This window comes from Crassostrea angulata, chromosome 1, assembly GCF_025612915.1.
Source record: "Crassostrea angulata isolate pt1a10 chromosome 1, ASM2561291v2, whole genome shotgun sequence".
Lineage (NCBI taxonomy): Eukaryota > Metazoa > Mollusca > Bivalvia > Ostreida > Ostreidae > Magallana > Magallana angulata.
In genome coordinates this window covers 56,715,583-56,737,658 of record NC_069111.1, presented here as the reverse complement: position 1 = coordinate 56,737,658, position 22,076 = coordinate 56,715,583, and the positions used below count along the sequence as shown (strand labels likewise).

The 22,076-nt window shown below is 36.5% G+C and overlaps 2 protein-coding genes across 2 annotated transcripts; one reads left to right on the top strand and one right to left on the bottom strand.

Moving 5' to 3' along the window:
* The first annotated feature begins 1,776 nt into the window (after positions 1-1,776).
* Positions 1,777-17,787, top strand: LOC128162935 (solute carrier family 13 member 2-like). The gene is made up of 14 exons (XM_052826367.1): positions 1,777-1,904; positions 3,992-4,141; positions 5,661-5,776; positions 6,366-6,508; positions 6,974-7,061; positions 7,407-7,538; positions 12,513-12,644; positions 12,782-12,865; positions 14,185-14,298; positions 14,383-14,489; positions 14,625-14,743; positions 15,214-15,375; positions 15,470-15,607; positions 16,314-17,787. Exons 1-14 carry the CDS (start codon positions 1,797-1,799, stop codon positions 16,512-16,514), a joined length of 1,794 nt encoding a protein of 597 aa, XP_052682327.1. The 5' UTR covers positions 1,777-1,796; the 3' UTR covers positions 16,515-17,787.
* LOC128162926 (uncharacterized) lies at positions 8,167-12,432 on the bottom strand. The gene is made up of 2 exons (XM_052826356.1): positions 11,084-12,432; positions 8,167-9,407 (listed from the first exon to the last, which is right to left on the bottom strand). Exon 1 carries the CDS (start codon positions 12,136-12,138, stop codon positions 11,110-11,112), a length of 1,029 nt encoding a protein of 342 aa, XP_052682316.1. The 5' UTR covers positions 12,139-12,432; the 3' UTR covers positions 8,167-9,407; positions 11,084-11,109.
* Positions 17,788-22,076: the final 4,289 nt, after the last annotated feature.

Sequence of the window (22,076 nt, the reverse complement as noted above, 5' to 3'; positions counted from 1 at the left end):
CTACATTTGATAGGTTTTGTGAAATAATCTTTACAGTTTTTGAAGCATGCATATAAAAATTGCCTATTTATCATCATACAGTTTGTCTATTTTCTTCGATTATTCAAGATATAACACAACATAAATGAAAAATATTTAGCAGCGTTTTCACTAGAAACATTTCTTCCATTTATGTCAGCAAAAGCAATAATTAAATATTAACATATGATATTTTCTCTTCAAACTTTTAGCATGTACATGTACTTCCTATGGGCAGTAAGTTAAACAAAGGCGCTAAATATTCAACATTTTTGCAATAATCTTTCTTGTTTTAAAAAAAAAATGAACTTGTTCATGACCAAATTGATGTTTGAAACCAAATTCATGAATATGGATGTCAATTATTATGTAGATATGCTTTTATGCAAGTTATATTGTAACATAAAATACATGTAAATTTCAATTGCGAGTAGATATGTTTTATTTATTTTATTGTCAATTGCCCTCGCAGGAATTGTGATATAGACTATAGCAATTAAGCAACTATCTCACCTGGTCAAATTCCTGTTTCGATACCTAATTTTCAAATGTGTGCAAAACGGGAACAAACCATTTTTATTATCGAGACACTTAACGCACTTTGAAAATATATTTATAATTCACAAATTTTGGAATTTAATTTCTAATTTTAGGATTAACTAAACATACAGGTCATTTAACTGATTACAGGAAGAACGTCCCCTACCCCTCATCTTTCCTTCCGAACCATATGACATTCAGCAACTTGGAGTAAACATATAAGAACTGAAAAAGAAAATGCATTGTTGTAAATTAAGTACAGTGATATCGTAAAAACGAGCTGGCTAAAGAATAATATCTCCAGTGGTATGTTAAAATATCTGTAAGTGTTTCAACATACACCCTCTTTTTAAATTCAAATCAAATCACTTCATTATATAAAAAAGTTACATTGACAAACATTAAATCACTATAAACTTCAAAATAAGCATTACGGTGTGGGGGTTTTTCTCTCGCACAGATGTTCGGAAAGATCATACTGTTTTTTGATAAACATAACTAACGCATCCTTTTTCACATTATGTTTGTTTACAAGCACATGCAATTGAAGCCGGTTGAAATATGTCATACATATCAATATAAATGAATTATTTTCGTTTCTTGCTTAGCCCATTGTACCAGATAAAATGTAAATCTGCAGCATGCATAAAACATAGCAGTAGACAGTTGCTAAGCGATACAGTTTATGTCATTATTATTATTACATATTTGGATATTTCAAATCTCCTGAGTTGCTCTTTACTTAAAGATTGTTTAACTATACATAGGCTTATGAGAGAAGAAAAAGTACAATCGAGTGACTGTTTTTCACGTTAGCTGAGATTGCCTTGGGTTCTTTTTTTTTTTAAATAAAGTATCAATTATTTCGACCAAACCCTGAACATTTTTTTTTTCATAGTGCCTTAATATCGACGATATCAACGCTGACTTGGTCCTAAAATTAACGCACTTTGAAAATTGTTTCAAAGTGCGTAATTTTTGCGTTTAAACACAGCACTTCGCTCAACGTTACCTAGACCCCCCCCCCCCCCCCATCCCACCCGCTTAAAAAGTAAGCGCCGCAACAAAAGCTGTAGAAATTTCTTATTTACATTTCCAAGTTTAAACTCAAGGCTGCTCTTGCTACGCGATCCCTTTTATCACCAGGTATCGGCGTCTGTCATCTTTCTGTATATTAACCAGAGCACGGCGGTTGTATTGACACTATATACAGCTGACGCAGATCAACTAGATCAAACATGGATTCTGTTGTCGCCTTTTTACGTAGTTTGTGGGCGACCCGATCATGGATTATCCTCGTTCTAGCTTTTTTTTTGCCGTATGAGTTAATTGCCATAGGAACGCCTGTAAGTAAAAAAAAATACTTAACGTTTTGTATCTGGCATATTGATCAAATATCTGCATTCTTTATCCCCGTCCGACCCGACCCCATACTCATACAATTTCCCAAATTTATTTACTTTAACAAATACACGTAAAATGCGATACAAATACTCAATGATTTAATTCAGCAAAAACGAATTTAAGAATTGTTTTTATAAGTTTTGGTCCTTATTGCGAAGTTGACATACTCTTATTTCAAATTTCGCCGTAAAATATGAAATTAATATTTTATATACTGAAATGCCTGAAATTTATTAATTAATCTTTTATAAATGATCTTTCGAACAAATATCATTCGTTTTAGAACAAAATCAACAAAAAAAAAAGAAAAGATTCATGTACGATCATGTATATAAATCGTTTAGGCGGACCCATGTACATGTACATTTAACAGAAAATTGAATTGAAATTGAATTAGTTTTGTTTGAGAAACCTCATTATATTAAACCTATATATTTTATGCACTCGGCATAATGACAGCAGACTTTGCTGCATGTAGCGATCAGAAAACCATTCGGAATTTCTTTTTAGAGCAGAAAAATTGATGTGTGCAGATTTAAATTGTTGCGTATTTGTTCTTTGTAAAGCTACTCTAGGTAGTTCTTGAGACTTTCGACGTTACGGTTGAACAAGAAAATTTTAAGCTAGAGGACAATTAAAGTCTTTGACTTTTTTATTTAAATATATTCAAAGCGTTTTTAGAGGAGATTTAAAATCGTCAAAATGTATGGTTTTGACAATTTACTTTTTCTTATTACATGTACTCCTTGGTTGTTTATTATTTCGTGTCATTCAGGAGGCTGGGGGCAATTATCCATCGGATGTTAAGTTGTTAAACATTTCAGGGAAATTATCAATTCTGTTTTCCAAAAATGGCATGTGACATGGGTCACAAATAAAATAAATGAACATTTTAGGTCCCCCTCTTTATATCCAAGTGGTTTTCGGATGATCGACATTACTATTATTTCAGGAACCAACTTCCTTAAGTAAAGAAAATTCAATACATTTGAGCCTCGAAATTAAAGTACCGATATCTTTACAGAGAGGTCGTCGATAGACTCTAATGGTTGCTATTACCAACACAGTGAACCCTCTTCACTGAAGACTAGATCAAATTTAAGCTTACTCTGTATATTTCTCATTTCCTATGGAATTTTTGTAACACGATAACGGCCCACATTTAGTAGCCTTCTCTGTTTCTCTTCAGGTTTATTTGTTTTCAGGCAGCTCAGGTTTATTTAAACTTAAACAAAAAGATTTGCTAGCTTCAAATAGTTTCTTTTTTAGAACTGGCTTTTATATATTCATGTTCTGATCCAATCTGAAAAGAAAAAAAAAATGTCAGCAATATACACTTTGAGAATCGTTTGGTGTAGATACAAAGAACGGAGCCCTCTCCACCTACTGTACCATAATAATGGTGTTCTAAAGTGTAATGCTGGATAAAGGACCAATTAATTTATTATTTGTCAATCAGTTCTAAATAACTATACGTTATTTGACAAGACAATTTTCTTAGACTTGATGTAGACGTTTATTCTTTGCACACTGCTCAGTTTTTAATGTGTACATTTCCAATTAATTTATTTAAAAAGAATTATACTGAGGAAAGAGACACTTAAGTTAGTGGTATTTAATTGACGCAATAACGCCAAAAATAAATCATTAACCGCTATACTGTAAATTCCTAATTATGCGCGAGGAATTTTATTAGCATAAAATCGCGAGAAGCACCTCTCGCGGATTTTAAAACCTCGCCATTATTTTATGAGAACTGTAAGAAATATGGATAAATGTTCCGCGTTTGCGATTTTATATTCTCGCGATTTGATACAAAACAGCGAGATCGCGGAATTAAGTACTCGCGGAATATAAGGAATTTACAGTACTGAACTGTATTTTATCCTGCAGCGCCGCCCTTTTCATGTTTACCCTCGCCCAAATATTCTAGAGGCATATATTTCTAAACTCTAACCATTTATATCGACATCACAGGCTCCATTTGAGTACCTTAATTATTCCTCATTTCACGCCATTTCGTTTTCAGGAGGCACGATGTGCTTACGTCATCATTGTAGTGGCCATCTTGTGGGTGACGGAAGCATTGCCTATCGCTGTCACGGCTCTGATGCCAATATTTCTTCTTCCTATGCTGGGGGTGCAAAGAGGTCAGGACGTCTCCAAGAACTATGTGAACGTAAGTGGACACAAATCACCACCAACATAGGTCTTAAGCGATAACCACCACCACCATAGGTTATAGTTAGGCACTTACTACCACCACCATAGTTTTTTGTCTAATCACCACCACCATAGGTTTTTGTAAGGTGATAATCACCACCATCATAGGTATTAGTTAGGCGATAACCACCACCAAGATAGGTCTTAGTAAGGCTCTATCAACCACCACCATAGGTCTGTCTAAGGCTCTAACCACTACCACCATAGGTCTTTGTTAGGCTCCAACCACCACCACCAGAAGTTTATGTGAGGCGCTAACCACCACCATAGGTTTTTGTTAGGCTCTAACCACCACCACCACCGGTTATTGTTAGGCGTTAACCACCACCATCGGTCTTTTTTAGGCTCTAACTATTACCACCACCACCATAGGTATTTGTAAGATGCTACCCACCACCATAGGTCTTAGTTAGGAGCTAACCACCACCACCATAGGTCTTAGTTAAACACCAATCACCACAATCATAGGTCTTTGTTTAACACTAACCACCACCACCATAGGTATTTGTAAGTTGCTAACCACCACGATTTGTCTCAGTTATGCGCTAACCACCACCACCATAGGTTTTTGTAAGGCTCTAACAACCACCAATACCACCACCACCACCATAAGTCTTTGTAAGGCTCTAACCACCACCACCATCATAGGTCTTTGTAAGATGCTACCCACCACCACCACCATAGGTTTTAGTTAGGAGCTTACCACCACCACCATAAGTCTTAGTTAAACACCAACTACCACCACCATAGGTCTTTGTTTTGTGCTAACCACCACCACAATAGGTTATTGTTAGGCGCTAACCACCATCACCATAGGTCTTTGTTAGGCGCTAACCACCACCACCACAATAGGTTATTGATAGGCATTAACCACCATCACCATAGGTCTTTGTTAGGCGCTAACCACCACCACCACCACCACCACCACAATAGGTTATTGTTAGGCGTTAACCACCATCACCATAGGTATTTTTAGGCGCTAACCACCACCACCACCACCGGTTATTGTTAGGCGTTACCCAACCACAACCACCACAACAATAGGTTTTTGTTGGGCACTTACAAAATGGTTTTACACCAGAAAAGTCCAGGGCTTCAAACTTTCTAAATTCCCTGTGTATATATGTCACCTAATTAAATTCAGAGTGAGTAATATTGTGTGCAAGTTGATGGTTAAAATTACATGAGATTTTGCAGTTGTGTGGATTAGGTTTGTTTGAATTAGAACGGTTACATCATTTCGGTTATTTTCTTTTTCAAATGATTCTGCTACCAAAGCATGAGGTGAGGTCTTAGTTACTGTTGAAAAATATCTCTTTGTCCTGGATCGAGAAGTTGTAGAATATCAAAAGCATTCTGAATAATAATAACATAAGTTTCGGTTTAGCATGGTACAAACGGCTCTGATTTAAGTGAATGAAAATGTTAATGTGAATGGCATTATAATGCTATGTATCCTACACATTTTGACTTAGGATACCAGCACCCTCTTCCTCGGGGGACTATTCATAGCTGCAGCCATGGAAGAAGTTAATCTTCACCGACGAATTGCTGTGGGCGTGATGCGCGTGCTGGGGTCAAGGATCAACACGTGAGTGATTTGATCCATACAGTACTAACATGTCGACCATTCAATCCATTTTGCACATACCGATATAACATGTTAATGTTGTACATTGGTTGATCTTAGTTTAGCTATAAGTAGTGTTAACTCTCCTAAATCCATTCGTACTAACGCAACGATTCTTTCTTTTCTTAATTCGATAGTTACATTTTTTGTTTGATTTTTCTTAACATGCAGGCATGATTAAAATATCTATTGCCAAAAGATCTTGACTTAGCTTTAAAAATCCGTGACTTCTACTTTTTATGACAGTGGGTCACAACATGGCAATTTAAACTCATTATGAATCAGTTTATTGCGCAAAAATTTGGTCTCCATCTCTGTAGCGTAATTGGTGTAGTTTCAACCGACTGACCCGCAGGTCCCGAGTTCGAATACTGCAAGGACTTCTTTCATGAATAGCAATAAAATTCTAAATGTTAATTTTTTCCCCCGTATTGAAATTTATTTCTGCCATTTTCAAGTCGAACACATGCTAGAAAACCATTTGCAGAACTTTTCCCTAAGGTGTAGATGACCCTGAAGTTGAATTGACCAATCAGATTGTGCATTACAGGCTGATGCTGGGTCTGATGCTGCCCACGTGGTTCCTATCCATGTGGATCAGCAACACCGCAGCCACCTCCATGATGCTCCCAATCCTCGTGGCAGTCACGGAGCAAATGGAGCGAATGGAGAAACTGGACCATGAGCATCACGGTAAAACATGATCCCGGGGCACGGAACGACAATAGATCTATAGGTTCTCGGTGTTACACTAAGGCGAAGGCAGGAGATATGCTTCACAAAGAACCTCATGTAGTCAGTGGATATTTAAAAGCTTTAAGAATTATCTAACTCTGGAAAAAATTTAACTGAACGTTTGATTTGGTCTTTTAAATATGAAAAATTAAAGATTAACGACTCTTGATTTGCGTCATGACTTTTTAAAAGTAAGGGGCCGATAAAAATGCCCTTGTCGTAACAAAGTATTATCTCATTCTGCAATATCAGCAATAGAATGGAAACAGTTATTTAAAAGTTGTTCAATCGATTCTCGATCATTAAATATGAGACAAATAATATAGTTGTGCATTATATACAAAGACAGGTTTTTATTTTTCGAGATTAGGTAAAATTCAATCCAGTGTAGACTATTCAAAGCATATGATTCGGATTTTTTAGGTGACACGGAGGATGCTGAGGAAAAAAAGAACGGGGTGGCCAGTGTGGAGGCCGTTACCATGGAGATGGACGAAAGCTCCATCCTCAGGTGAGACACTATACTGTTTATTGAACCTGACGTTACACTCAATAAGGCTTTAGTTTTGGTGCCATTTTGTGTTCCCCATTACAAAACTTTGTCATGAAAAGAAAAGCGAATGTGCGGATTCTGAATGTAAATTGCCTTCTTATATTGTTGAAACACAAAATCATATCCAATACAAGAATTTTTTTTTTCAAACTACAAAAAGGATCCCTGCAAAAAAGTTGATTTTACAATAGCTCGTGTTTTGAGTTACTAGTAGTGTCGTAAGACGCACGTCCATTGGTCCCAGTTCCACTCATAAAGTGATTGCATAAATAGACGACCGGTTAAATGTGGTTTTAATTTCAGAAAGAAGAGCCCGGAGTTAAAGAGGATGTCTAAGGGTTTCGCACTCTGCGTGGCCTACGGGGCAAACATCGGTGGGATAGCCACTCTCACTGGGACCCCGCCAAACCTGGTGCTCCAGGGTCAGGCCGACATGTCAGTACATTGAATCTGGATTATCATTTTAACAATTTCAATTCAAAAAAGAAAGACAAATCAAACTAAATTACGTTACCAATACCGGTATTCTATATCAGAGAATAACTTGTTTTACAGTTGTTTATTTATGACTCGCAAATATAGTTCTCGTGAATAAACTGTTCCGCAAATTATTTCCTACTTGCAAATGATGTATTAACCTTGTGTCTACTCCTAAATGATTTCTTGCAAAATAAAAGATGACTGCAAATTAAAAAGTTAAACGAGACTTACCTGGAAGGTGAAGTTTGACTGTAATTTCTTCGACCCAATTGGGTGCCGAGGGATCAAATGAGATGATAAGATTATCGCGTGGTTCATACTTCAGAGCACATAATTTGGATTAATTCACTTTAATAACGGGCGGGAAAATCATTTTTAAAATCATCCTTGTTCGGGTTGGGCATTTGATCCCTCGGCACCCAATTGGGTCGAAGAAATTACAGTCAAACTTCACCTTCCAGGTAAGTCTCGTTTAACTTTTTAATTTCTTCTCCCCCAATTGGTGCCTCTGTCTCAAATGAGACTTTAGAGCTGAATCCAAATTTGTGGTAAAAATATATCTCGTTTAATAAAACAAAAGACATTAGTTCATTGAACTTTATCTAAAACAATCCAATTCATGTACATGTTATATAATATCTACGAATAGTTTTCCAATAAATTTTTACTCATTTGTACATCAAGACTAACAGGTTTCTTGTAAAATTTTCTAAACACTGAGTCCTTAGACCAGCCCACTGTCCGTATGATAGTATCTACAGGGATGCGCATAGCGTATGCGGCGCTGGTGGAAGCTGCTCTCGTGCTGTGAGGTTTGAAAATGCTGACATCAATACCAGCTTGCTTCATAACGGATTTCAGCCATCGGCCGATGGTATCTCGAGACACTGGTTTGTGCGGCCTTTGTGTCGTAATGAACAGTTTAGTCTCTAAGGCACGCAAGTGTTCTGTACGCTGCAGGTAGTGCGTTAATGCATTCACAACACAGAGATCGGTGTCTTCGTCATATCTGGACAGATTAATTTCACCCAGATGTTTCTTATTGTCTGATGTTTTCAACAAGTCACCAATTACAATTTTTACACAAGAATCTTGTAAATGTATGTTTCTTATGTCTATCAAATGAAGAGTCTGGCCTCGTTGACCTGATAATAAGGCTAACAGCATAAGTAATTTTTGCGATAACTTTAACAATGATAAAGATGAAATTGGTGTTAAATTTTTTAAAAACTTAAGAACAATATTCACATCCCAAGTCACGTTATATCTTGGTAAACTTGGTCTAAGATTAAAAACACCTTTCATAAATCTACGTACAAGGGGATGAGACCCGACACTTACACAATTTTCTAATTGTAAAAATGATGACAATGCGCTTCTGGCGGTATTAATACAACTATATCCCAAGCCAGCATTATACAATTCAGTCAAATATGTTAAAACACTGTCTACATTTGCTTCAAAAATATTAATTTTTCTTTTATAACAAAATGACATCCATTTCTCAATATATGTCCGATATTGTTTTTTAGTGGATTCTCTCCATGAAGACAATAAAATGGCTTGAGTGTCTTTTGATAGGCTTCGACTTTCAAAGGATTTCCCGACACACGGAAGGCTCCCAGTCTCATTTTCTTCAGCGGGTGGTTCCTCTGAGGCTCGTTTGGAAGAGTTAGTAAGTTCGGTATGTTTGGTAATATGTAACTTTGTTTGCAAACCATCTGTAGTAGCTGCGGGAACCAATGTTGTGTCGGCCAGATTGGTGCAATTACAATGGCTTCCGTTACGTCCGTGGAAATCTTTTGAAGCGCCGATCCTATCTGACTGAAAGGACAAAAAATGTAACACATTTTATTTCTCCACAGTATGCTAAAAGCGTCAATTGCCTCTGCGTTTATATCGGGGTTATAGGACACATACGGTCTGAATTGAAAATTGTGTCTAGAAGCAAATAAATCGATGTCACATTGACCATATGTTTCGATTATCTTATCGAATACGGCGGTATCTAATTTCCATTCCAAATCACTATTTTTGTGGCGGGAAAGAAAATCTGCCTCCGTGTTTTCAACTCCAGCAATGTGACTTGCAGAGAGCCAAATATTTCTATCCATACAAAACTTCCAAATAGATGTTGTCAAAGTGTTAAGCGATTCAATTTTTCCACCCATTTTTGAAACATAAGTTACCGCAACCGTATTATCCATCAAAAGTTTCACATGGCAATTTTGCATTTCTTCACAGAATGTTGTTACTGCTATCAACCCAGCTTTAAGTTCTAAATAATTAATATGATGCTCTTTGTCATTTATTGACCATTGTCCTTGGATACATTCACCGTTACTTTCGTTAAAGGCGCCCCACCCTGATTGTGAACTGTCTGTTTTTAATGTTACTAACGCGACGTCAACATTAATATATCGTGGAAATAAAGCAACGTTATTTATCCACCATTTCACCGTTTCTTTACTAGAATCCGATATTGTTATCTTTGCTTCAAAGTTTCCACAATTTATTTTCAAATGTTTGTCCTTCTCAATCTCAAGAGACTTATAATACAGAGGTGCATATCTAACACCGGGTTCACTCGACACGAGTTTACCAATTAATTGTGCAAATTCGCGTATAGTCACTTGATGATGGTTAAGAATATCTTGACATTTTTCCTTAATAGATATGGCGCGTTCTTTTGTTAGAGCTACTGTCATAGTCTCAGAGTTAATCTCAAATCCTAGAAATTGAATACATCTTGTCGGTTTAAATACGGATTTATCTTCGTTGATAGTTAAACCAAGAGTGTCCAATAAATGAGCTGTTTGTTCTACATTTCGTTGGCATTCTAATTCCGTTTTGCTTATTAAAAGCGAATCGTCTATGTATGCCACATTAGCATGTCCGCGTTTTCTTAAAGTAGCAAACACAGGTTTTAACAGTTTCGTGAATATTCGTGGGGCTGATGCCAACCCCATGGCCAAACACGTGTATTGGAACTTCTGGCCTTTCCAATAAAATCTCAAATATTTTCTGTCGTCCTGACACACATTACACGAATAATAAGCGTCTTGTAAATCAATCGACGCAAAATAACAATTCTTTGACACTAAGTTGATTGCGGACGACAACGTTTCCATTTTAAAATGATGATATTCTACAAAGTCATTCAAGTGTTTTAAGTTTAATATAACTCTGAACGTCCCATTTTTCTTTGGTCTGACGAAGATATTTGAAATAAATTCGTTTTCGTTATAATCCGATACTTCTTCAATTATTTTCTTTGATTGAAGTTCTTTGATTTCAATATCAATGATTTCTAAATCAGTTTCGTTGAAATTAATTGGTTTGGGATTGCTGCGTTGAAAAGGTGTATTTTGAAATTCAATTGAATAACCTTTCACTAGTTCTAAAATTCTTGAATCACTTGAAATCATTTTCCAATTTTCATAGTGACCGGCAATTTTCCCTGCCGTAAAATTTTTAGAGGTATTTAGAAATTCACTCACATTTTCTGAAGGTAACACTTCCTGATTTATTTCTTCGTCAGCTTGTTGTTTGGGTACATTTTCTTTTTGTAGCCCTGGAAAGAACGCTGGCCTAAAAAAGGCTGAGGCCTGTTGGTCTGGTTGTAGGGTCTTTGACCTTGGTATTTCCGACTTGGGAAACTCCTCTTCTCAGGTCTGTTGCTGCTACCCGAGATCTTTGACCCAACCTTATTTGCTTTCGTGATATCTTCGACCTTTTTCCCCAGATCATCCCCGAACAGTTTGTCAGTGACGGGATAATCGTTTGAGCATAGCACCCGGAATTCGTCGTTACTTTCGGGTTGGATAATGAACTCTCGTCTTCTTTGTGATAGATCACAGTAGACGTACGTCATCAATTTGAGACCGTCCATTGCCAGGGTTGTGAGGTCCTTCGTTGACGGGCCCTCTCCTTTTTGCTTTGCATTAAGCAGAAGATTGATCTGCTGCAGTTGAGGCACAATTGCCTTGGCTACCAGAGTCTGGGTACGTTGAAGTTTGATGTCTTGATTTCGGATTTTCCGACTGAGGTGTGCTCGAATTTCTTCATTAATCTTAGGTGGTGACAGATTAAGCACATTCCGTGGTCGATTATACTTCTCGCTCACTTCCTTGATCTTTTCAGCATTGAGCACTGCACGCACACCATCGCTAGTTACTTTGGCCAGTTTTTCATGAACCGGCTCGCCACATTTTTCTTCTGTGCCAAAACATTCGGCAAGTTCATCTAAAATAGTGTCGTTATCGAACTCTTCAACTTCATCTACTTCATCAACTAAATCGCCGAACTCGTCCCTCTGAGTTTTCTCTTCATCTTCTTCATCCGATGACACATCACTCAAATCTTTCGAGGAACACGGTTGATTTTCGGCTTTCCGTTTCTGTCCTCGTCTTTTCAACTCAACGACAGATGATGCCAAGGAAGCAATATTGTTTTGCATTTCCTTCATCATTGTCAGTATTGATGGGTTCACTGGAGCCTCTTTTTCTTCCGAAAGGCCACCAGCCATTTCCGAATGCTCAGAGTTTTCACTCATTGCATGAATATGCGTTAAATACGCAACTGTCAATGCGAATAATTCGCAAAATAATGCGTCAATACGCAGTTCAGCGTTAATACGCAGTTTAGCGTTAATTACGCTATATGATTTTTGAGCAAAGTTATTTAAATTTCACAAATCACTACAGTCCTATAATAAAACTCACAATGTAAATCCAGATACTTGATAATAATTAATACACGTCTGCTGCTGAACCACGCTAACTTATCTATGAACCACGCGATAATCTTATCATCTCATTTGAGACAGAGGCACCAATTGGGGGAGAAGAAATTACATGGCTACCTCTTTTTGTTTGCGTAACAAGTGCATTCTAGAGATTGCTATTAGAGTATAACCTATCGTTTCAGTTTCTATGCCAAATACGGCAAGTCTTCGTCCGGCATTACGTACGTAAACTGGCTGGCCTTCGCTTTCCCGATGTCTCTTCTTCTACTCGTCCTGGCGTGGTTGTATCTCCAGGTTGTATTCCTCCGCCAAAAGTAAGTTATCATCATATTATTCCTACGCAGGTGCTACTTTTAAGGCGGTGACCTAAGTTGTCAATCGTTTTTAACATGAGACTCATCGTTTGGTCAACATTTTGATTAATATCATAATTATTATTTTTTCCCCACAGATGCTGTCAGGGCACGGAATCGGCCAGAAAGAAAGCAATTCAGTCTGCTGTCCTTAAGGAATGGAGAGCTCTCGGAAGAATTAGGTAAGACGGCGGGAAGAAATCAACGGTCGCGCTATGTCTTTCAGGCGGTTTATATTAATTAAGACAAACAGGAGACGGCGCGTTTATATCAAATATCAATTTGGGTCAATTTTTATTTTTATTGTTAACAATGGATTAGTCATTCACTTCTAAAGATCAATCAAAATTTGAGTGTTAGTCGTTGATTTATAAGCAAGATTATGAAGATACAGTAAAACTCGTTTAGTATGAACACGAATACTAGTATAGCGAAATATCGGATAAAACGAAGGGTTTTTTTTTTAGTCCCCGGTAAAAAATTTTACAAAATTTTACGGTTTATAACGAATGTACGGATATAGCGACTAATTTTGAGTCCCATAGAGGTGAAATATAATAAAAATTTATAACGAATATCAAAAGAATGTATTTTCATTCTAAGCCATATGTAGCAAAAAATGTAGTCTGCTGAAAGAAAACATGGATATAGTGAATTCGCTATAGTTATTATTACGAATTCGTTATACGGATATAACGAATTTTGGATATAACGAAGTTAATTCATCAGTTCCTAGAGCTTTGCTATAACAGAGAGCTCACAATTCTTTGTTACATAAACAAGGCCTGTGCTATGTTTTTGTTTACATTTGTTCAATATACCGGTAAAAGTTCTTTTCAAGGTGATTTTTCTATCTGCCGTTTTATTTCAAACATTCTGAACGTAAAAAATAATTGTTTACGTAACGAAGGATTTTGAAGCCTTTATCTCGCTTATAACGTGGGGACCAACGTTGACTTATTATAAATGCCTTACTGAAGCTCTGTTGGGCATTAAAAACGGAAAAATAAAGTCTGACAAAAGTCCAGATGCCTCTTTAATTGTATAAAATATGCATTCAGTGTATGTTATTACCGTGATCCCATTGTCGAAATAAATAAACGAAAGGTCCGATGTTAATCGGAAAGTTAACAAATAATCTAACCATTAGAAACATAGCATGATAGAGGGTTCAGCCCCCTCCCCCCCCCAACTTTTTCTCGCAGGAAAGATTATTGTTCCTAAATTTACCTTGAAAGATTGGGAAGTTGGATTCAGAAGCATACTAGCCCCCCCCCCCCCCCCCCCCCCCCCCCCCCCTGCGGATTAGGATTTCCATGATTTTGAGAATTACTTTTTTCTCAATATTTCTGAGGATTAGTCTAGCCCCCCAACTTTCAATTCGCTTCCGACGCCAGTGCATTTCATATCTTAAAAATGTGTTGAATTAGATATTATTAAGATCCTGAAGATATATAGTTTGCGTGACAGAGAGTATGGGTCACCTGCATCTATGTTGTAGGTTCGCCGAGGTGGAGGTATTGGTGCTGTTCTGTGTTCTAGCATTGTTGTGGATATTCCGAAACATTCCGAATGTAGGAGGGTGGGGAGAGCTCTTCAAAGATGCAAAGACAGGGTGAGGCCAATTAACTTTAGTTGATTTTTGTTGCTTTGGAAACTGTTTTCTGAACGTTTAAATAACAAATTGTGTTCTCTACAGGAAAGTCTCCACTGCACGTGATTCTACGGCATCCATCCTCGTTGCATGTCTTCTGTTCATTCTTCCCAGAGAGGTTCCGAATGTCTTTTGTTGGTTCAAACCATCAGGTCCGATCAATTTCACTGAGAAACATATGTAACCCGATCACTATTAAGTATTTGATGGAATACATTGAAATCATAATGATTGCCTCTTAGAACAGTGTATGTCACTGTTGTTAAATTTTTGACCTTGTGTTCCAGAAACCAATCCCAAACCTGGTTTCACACCCATTTTGTCCTGGCGGGTGGCCCAGGATAAAGTCTCGTGGGGCGTGATTATACTGTTGGGTGGTGGATTCGCACTGGCTGATGCTGCCACGGTGCGTTCAAGCTTTTAAAGATTTTTCATATGAAATTAGCTGCAGATAGGTAACTCTACTGGAAAATTCGGCACACCGACCTAAACATTCTCGTAACGCTACAGATTTGTAGCTAATGTGAATCTGACATAAAGTCTATTTAAATTTGCCGCTAATGGGCTGTAAAAAAATTAAGTGGTTGTAAAATTTCCAATTGTAAAATAGCCCTATCGCGGTTCTTTTTAAAGGAGAACGTATAGATTTGTTTGATATCAAAAAACTTATTTCGGCAACGTTTGGCTTAAGCAGAATTTACTTGAATTAATGCAATCAACGCCCTTACAGTAAACGGTGAAAATCAAAATGTGGTTGCCGAGCCAATCGAACATCGCCGATACTGTATTTGTTGTAAGCCAATCGAACATCGCCGATACTGTATTTGTTGTAAGCCAATCGAACATCGCCGATACTGTATTTGTTGTATGTTGTAGAAATCCGGGCTGTCCTCATGGATTGGGTGTAAACTGACTGTGTTTGATTTCCTGGATCCGTGGGTCATGAATCTGTTAGTGTGTCTGATCATCGCTGGCATTACAGAGATCACCAGTAACACGGCCATAGCATCGCTTGCCATGCCGATCATGTTCGAATTGGTAAAACAGGAGGAGATTGCTATAAATAGATGCATCATTATGACTGTGTACATAAATACGTTTATTATAATATGTAATTAACGCTGTATTCTAGGCTATCTCGGTGGGAATGCACCCGCTCTACCTGATGATTTCGACGGCCGTTGCTACGTCATTTGCCTTCTGTCTTCCGGTGGCCACGCCCCCCAATGCCATCGTCTTCAGCACGGGATTTGTTACCATTCCATATATGGTAACGGCCATTTTAGATTTTTATCTTTCTCTGCCATGAAAAATTACGTATGGTAAAGGTGTTAGCTCGTACGAATAGAAGACACTGGACTCTGTGAAAAAGAACAATTTTAACAAGAGCTTGCACTTTTGGCTAGTTGTGTCAAATAGCAATGTGACGTAGACCTGTCTATTTCATTGCTATCCATTCAGTGACTCCTTAAATAAACTAGATTTGTCTGGCTTTTGAGCTAAGACTACGCAATCGATGCATATTTCGCTTGAAATCGCGTCAAATTTAACTTGTTTTGACGCAAGGAATAGATAGCTACGGCCTACTGAAAGTCCAAGGTCTTGTTAAAATGGTTCTATTATCTTCTGCAGAGTGCTGTTGTGACACTGGCAGTCTGCCAAACGACCAATGTCTATGACGGGTTGGTTTAGGGGTTGACTGGTGTATCCAGACCTCAAGTTTTGTTTATATTAACCAAATTGAAGTCTTTGAGGTCGGGTCTTATTAAAGCCAAATTTGCAGAAGCTTAAGTACTCTTAACATAAATGCTTTTTATTTCGATTCTTTCTCTCCCCATCGTCAGCGCTTTGACTAAAATTTTGAGACCTGCATTAACCAATCAAAATTCTGATTTACTGATTGTAGCTAGGGCCAATCCTTGTGTCGTTATTCGTTATATTTTTCTCACATACAACCTATTACTACTTTTCCCCAGGGTATTGTTGGAATTCCAATGAACATCCTGGCTATTTTGGTCCTGACTTTGGCAGTCAACACCTGGGGCAAGGCCATCTTTGATCTGGATAACGTTCCCGCCATCTTTACATCCGGCTCTTTGGAAGGTGTCTGCAGAGCAGTTGTCACGACAACGCTGGCTCCCAACATTACCACGACAAGTCTATCCACCACCCCTTGAGTGGGTGCCCCCCCCCCCCCCCCCATTTTTTTTTAGTGACAACTGTATAACAATCGCGGACCAATGACTTTCAGCGAAACTGGTTTCGGGGTCTTAAATAATTTGGAGAGTTCGCTTTTGATCTCATTCTTACTTTTACCAGAAGAATATATAATCCAGACTTGAAGCAAGACAGAACAAATTAAGCTCGTCTGAGTATTTCTGGCTATATGGCCTGATGACGCTGCTATTGGCTAACCTAATGCGTGTTCAGCAGAGAGAGCGCTCGTGAGCGCTTGCCAAAATTTTTGTTGAGGGTGAAGGGAAATTTGGCGAGCGGTCGCTCTGTTGAACACGCCTCTCGTTTCAAACACTGATATACCGTGAGCACAGTGCGTCACCTGTATCGCTACGTGTAACCTAGATAATCGTTATATTGCATACCACTCTATAGTACATGGCATCGTCGGAAACCCACGGTCGGTCTCGCTTTTCTTGCATAAGAGAAAAGGTCAGAGAAGCGAGACCGACCGTGGGTTTCCGACGATGTAGTACATGGATGCTAAACGCAAGGCAATGCATAGAAATTCTTATTACATAACGGTACATTAATCAAATATCATATCTATTGTTTATATACTTCTATTTCGACCTTTAAACAACACATTTACATGTTTTTTATTATGGGACATACATTTTATTTCGTATACCTCGGCTCACATGTATTATTACATCATTTGTTCAAGTACTGTTTATTTGTGCTATGTGTATTCAACCTATAAACAGCCATTCTACATGTATAATACTATTTCGTTTTTATAAGTGAATTTTAAGCTTGTACTGTTTGTTTTCTAACACCCTCTGTTCCTAATGGTAGGTTTACAATGTTCCGTTGCATGTAACAAAAAGTTCTTTTTAAAGGGACTTTGACAGGATTTGAGATCACTGAAAATTTGATTTTTATTTTTTATGTATAAAATTGTTTACTGATGCATTTTAAATGATTGCCCAAAATACTGAATGTTAAAGTCAAGTTACAAGTGAGATACAGAGGTAATATTAAGAGTTGGTTGTTATGTAAACAAAGCTCGAGTCTAATAGTTATTTACAAAAAAAATGTAAGATAGAGAACTACCATTTCTTAGACAAAATGACGTGTAAAAACAATTTAAACTCAATATCTTCATAAATACTATTATCAACAAAAGAAAGATATATATTTGATTGAAACTTACACCAATACAACACATATGTAAATCAAAGTACTGAGAGTACTGAAAGACGGGGTCTTGAAAGTTTGAATTTGTAAATGTCCACGTTTTCCTCGAATATGTTCAAAAAATTATGAGTTTGAATTAGTTGTTTCAATCTAGTATGTTAAAATTCGGCTTTTTGCCTGATATTTTGTCTAAATTTACTAAATCCCGGCCGGGCTGTTCTTTATAATTGTAGAAAATTGACACAACGGTATTTTATGTAAAATAAGACCCCAAGGAAAAATTTTAAAACCTACAACTAACCGGGAAAATCAAAACAACTATATTTAGGTAGATAATTTAAATCATTAGATTTATTTTATTTTGTGATCCAAGGGAAATTCCACAATTCGGACAGTATCTGTTATACAAGGTTTATGAAAACTCCGAAAACTCTCAAACTGATATATTACCGAACAAAGTTAACATTTGTATACCGATAACAAACACAGGCACCTGACGTTAGAAATATTCCTTTTTACAATAAGATTATTCCAAGTACTATAACAATAAAAAAGTTCGTCACGGTAGCCATTTCGATTTTTTAGACCGACTTATCCGTCACAAATTTCTTGAAGCGATTCATATAAAATTAATAGGTAAAAATGAATTCGTTCGCCACTTACTACTTTTTTGTGTAAACTCGTGCATCAACTACACGAATTACAATACAACCGTTCCTTTCATTAATCAAAGTACTGAAGTACTGAAAGCCGGGCTCATTTGGTGTGTCTTTATGCACATTGTGTAGTAAAGACTGAAAATCTCTCTCTCTCTCTCTCTCTCTCTCTCTCTCTCTCTCTCTCTCTCTCTCGCTCTCTCTCTCTCTCTCTCTCTCTCTCTCTCTCTCTCTCTAGCTTTTAATGTCGGCAAAGCATCAGAGAGCGACCAAATTTTGTAAGCGGCTATAAACAAAAAATATGTCTGTCTAGTAGAAGTTAAAAAGTTCAACAGTTGCTGCCTTGAATTTTACCACAAGCATTATATATTCAATTCCCATTTCTTCATCGCGCAGCAAAGTAGTTCATGGAAATTCATGCGCATTGTATGTGTCCAAAATGCATAGTAATGTTTTAAAAACACGTTATTAATAAGAAAACTAAATAAGATAGACAATTCATTCGAAATTTAAAAAAAAGAAACAAAATGCCAGTACTTTTGACAAAACGTGGCTCTTTGGGTAACTATTTGGTATAGCGGAAGCTTTACCTCGACGTTGTTTGGTTTTTTGTTTACTTGTGCTATTTATAGTAACATTGGCGATTTGCCTGCCTATAGCCAGGACTCTGCTTTCAGCAGAGCCCGGCTAAAAATCATGCTCCGAATTCAGTCATCTGCTTTTCAAATCGATAAAACTAGAAAATGGAGACCAAAAGTGAATGAATCACGTCATATTTTGGGGTAGACCTTTCCTGATTGGCTATTATATTTTTCGTTAAAAATAAAGCAAAAGAATAATAAAGACATTAACTGATAAATGTATAGAGATAAGTCAGTTAAAGGACTGGTTAGAAAAAAAATTAAGAAAAATGTCCCGATCAGTTACTTAGTGCTAATGAAGGAGAGTTGGTTTCATGTCTAGGAAAAATATCCATTTGGCAGTTATATGTTTTACTGACAACTTATAAAGCAATAATTATTGTATGATAATTGTAAATTGTTAATTTTGGCAATGAATTCAAAATTATTTGATTTTAAAATTTCTAATATATGCAAAGTTAACGCTTTTAACAGCAAAATTAACAAATGTTGTAGGACATTGTCATTTCAGGGATCTGTGTCCTTTCAATACACTCTCGTCTATTAAGCGCACATTTTCATGCGTGTCTTAGAAAAAATGATCTTAATTTCGAAAGCGATTTAATTTCAATTTTTTCGAAGAGCTACAATAAAGATTTGTAAATCAGATTTTAAAACTACGATAAAAACTGTTTAATCTTCTTAAAATTGAGATAAGTAATATTTATTTACATGTACTACCACACGGTAAATTAAAAATTTAAAACATAATAAACATGCATTATCTCTGAATTCGTAGATCTGATATTGGTGCGAGATATTTACCGATGGGAGAAAGGTCAGCTGAGTTTCTGATGAGAGGCATTAAGATATTGATAAAGAATTCTTTTAAATCATGAATATAACTGGTTTTGTCCGTTATACAGTGTAGAAAAAAGTGTAAACTTATGTCTCATAACATTAAAAAACAATTACATGATTATATATTCCAACTACGCCGGACAACATTAACATTAACATTTAACTTTGTTCTTTAATCGATAAGAATGTATATATTATTTGATCTTTTGGTCACCCAAAATGTATAATCTACTGTGAGTATATAGATTTTGCTTAAATGCATTGTTCAAAATATAAATTCAGTTTAATTAACTAAAGAGTCAATGAACGAGAAGGCAAATTCATGTTTTTATTTTCTGTGTACAAAATTACTTAAGAGGTGAACAGCAATCATACTGCAAGTAGAATCGATGCCAATGAAACACCTATTTAAAATGTAAGACATCTTTGTATAACCCGTCCAGATTTAAACCTCGGCTCGCGCATGAAGTTCGGTATTTTTCAGGTGATAGATTTTTAAAGCTGCTTGGTCCGATTTCTTTGTTATTATAGTATCAAATAATTTTCTATACAAACCATTTATCTTATAAAGTTATGGACTTTCTGCTATTTACACCAGCAGGTCTTCTTTCAAAGTTAGAGATATTCAAAATAAATAAAAATAATTTCTCTTTGGGCAAACGAAAAAACAAACCAAAATGCATCATGGGATGTTTAGAAAAGGGAACTGTTTGGTTTCGTCTCCCGAGTGATTAGGGTTATTCAACCCGCATGCTATACATCGATTGTAAAGAACGCAGACTTCAGAAATATTAGCGAAGAAAACGTACACAGGTTTATTTGTAATCTGTCTGAACATTACGACCTTTATTTATAGCGATGTCAGAGTCGTAATACAACCATACCCGTCTTGGCGTCAGGGGTGAATTTTAACATGAGGCGAAATAACGCGATACCCTATTTATGTCGTTTGTTTTGTTAACAAATTTTGTACATAATTTTTTTTTATTGAAATTTGGCCTAATTGACTAGGAAAACCACTGCAATGTCTATTATTATACTTATACTTAGCATAACCATCGTTTAAAACGTGCACAAAATTTGATATAAAATCGGACCAAGCAGCTTAAAATAAAATTCACAACTTTTCAAAAATGGCACATTGCGTTTGGGAACTTTACTTTTGATTCAACCTTCAACCTCTTTTATTGATTAATGAGCTCGTCTACCAAATGAATCGTCGACGGCGTTGTAGATTCAGTTACGTAACTCATTCCACAATTCACTACAACTACTGAACCCGAGCAAGAATATTTTGATCAATAAAGCTATTTGTTTACTCTCTTTATAGAATTGGTTTTTACATAGATGATTTAAAACGATTTAAGGCGTGCTTTTATAATATATATTTACTGATATGCATGAAAAGTTTCTGCACAATTTTCTTACGCGTAGACGCAATTCATTCACGTGACCCCGTCTAATAAAAATGACAATATTCGAGCTTTGTTTACAAAACAAACAAATATGAACTCTGTAACTTGCTTATTACTTAATATTTGACTTTCAAATTTTGACATAGCATTATAAACTTCTATATTTATCAGTATAAATATTGAAAATGGAAAAATGAAATTTGAAAATTTTAAGTCAAATCGTGTCCACGTCCTTTTAGAGCACGCACTACTAAACGTTATTTCTATGTATTGTTTATTTTTGTTGAATGTGGTCACAAAAAAGGGATGATTGATATTTTGATTTGGTAAAGGAGAGAAATTCAAACTCATTAGATTCCTATTGACAGGCCTTTGGACGCCCTGTCTGACAAAAATAACCCACTGACCCCCTGCCCTTGACCAGAAAAAATTACTTGACAATATGCACTCTGTATTTGAGACACTATCTTTTGCCACAAGGAAAACCTAATGAGGAATAAAATCACAACACATTTCCTAAATTCATGAATAATATGGACTGGTAGATTGTGATTTTATTTATAAAATCACACAAATTGTATAGTAGAATAGATACAGGGTTGACTTCAACAGCATGTCGAGACTCTTTATAGCAAGAAACTGGGTGGGAATCACTTCTTGATAGAAGGAAAGAAAAGCTAAAACAACAATGCGTAAAATAAATCACAATTTAGTGCCTGACTATCTTACTAAAAGTTTTACAAGCATTCGCTCGCACAACTCTACTTATACTACAAGACAATCGCAAAATTACAGTATTCCAAAATGTAGAC

What these genes read in the sequence shown, in the direction of transcription:
- LOC128162935 (XM_052826367.1), top strand. Translation starts at nt 1,797, where the DNA reads ATGGATTCTGTTGTCGCCTTTTTACGTAGTTTGTGGGCGACCCGATCA. An exon ending in TCTCCAAGAACTATGTGAAC is followed by an intron (nt 4,142 to 5,660) that starts GTAAGTGGACAC and finishes ATTTTGACTTAG; the next exon opens with GATACCAGCACCCTCTTCCT. An exon ending in GACGAAAGCTCCATCCTCAG is followed by an intron (nt 7,062 to 7,406) that starts GTGAGACACTAT and finishes TTTTAATTTCAG; the next exon opens with AAAGAAGAGCCCGGAGTTAA.
- LOC128162926 (XM_052826356.1), bottom strand. Translation starts at nt 12,138, where the DNA reads ATGAGTGAAAACTCTGAGCATTCGGAAATGGCTGGTGGCCTTTCGGAA.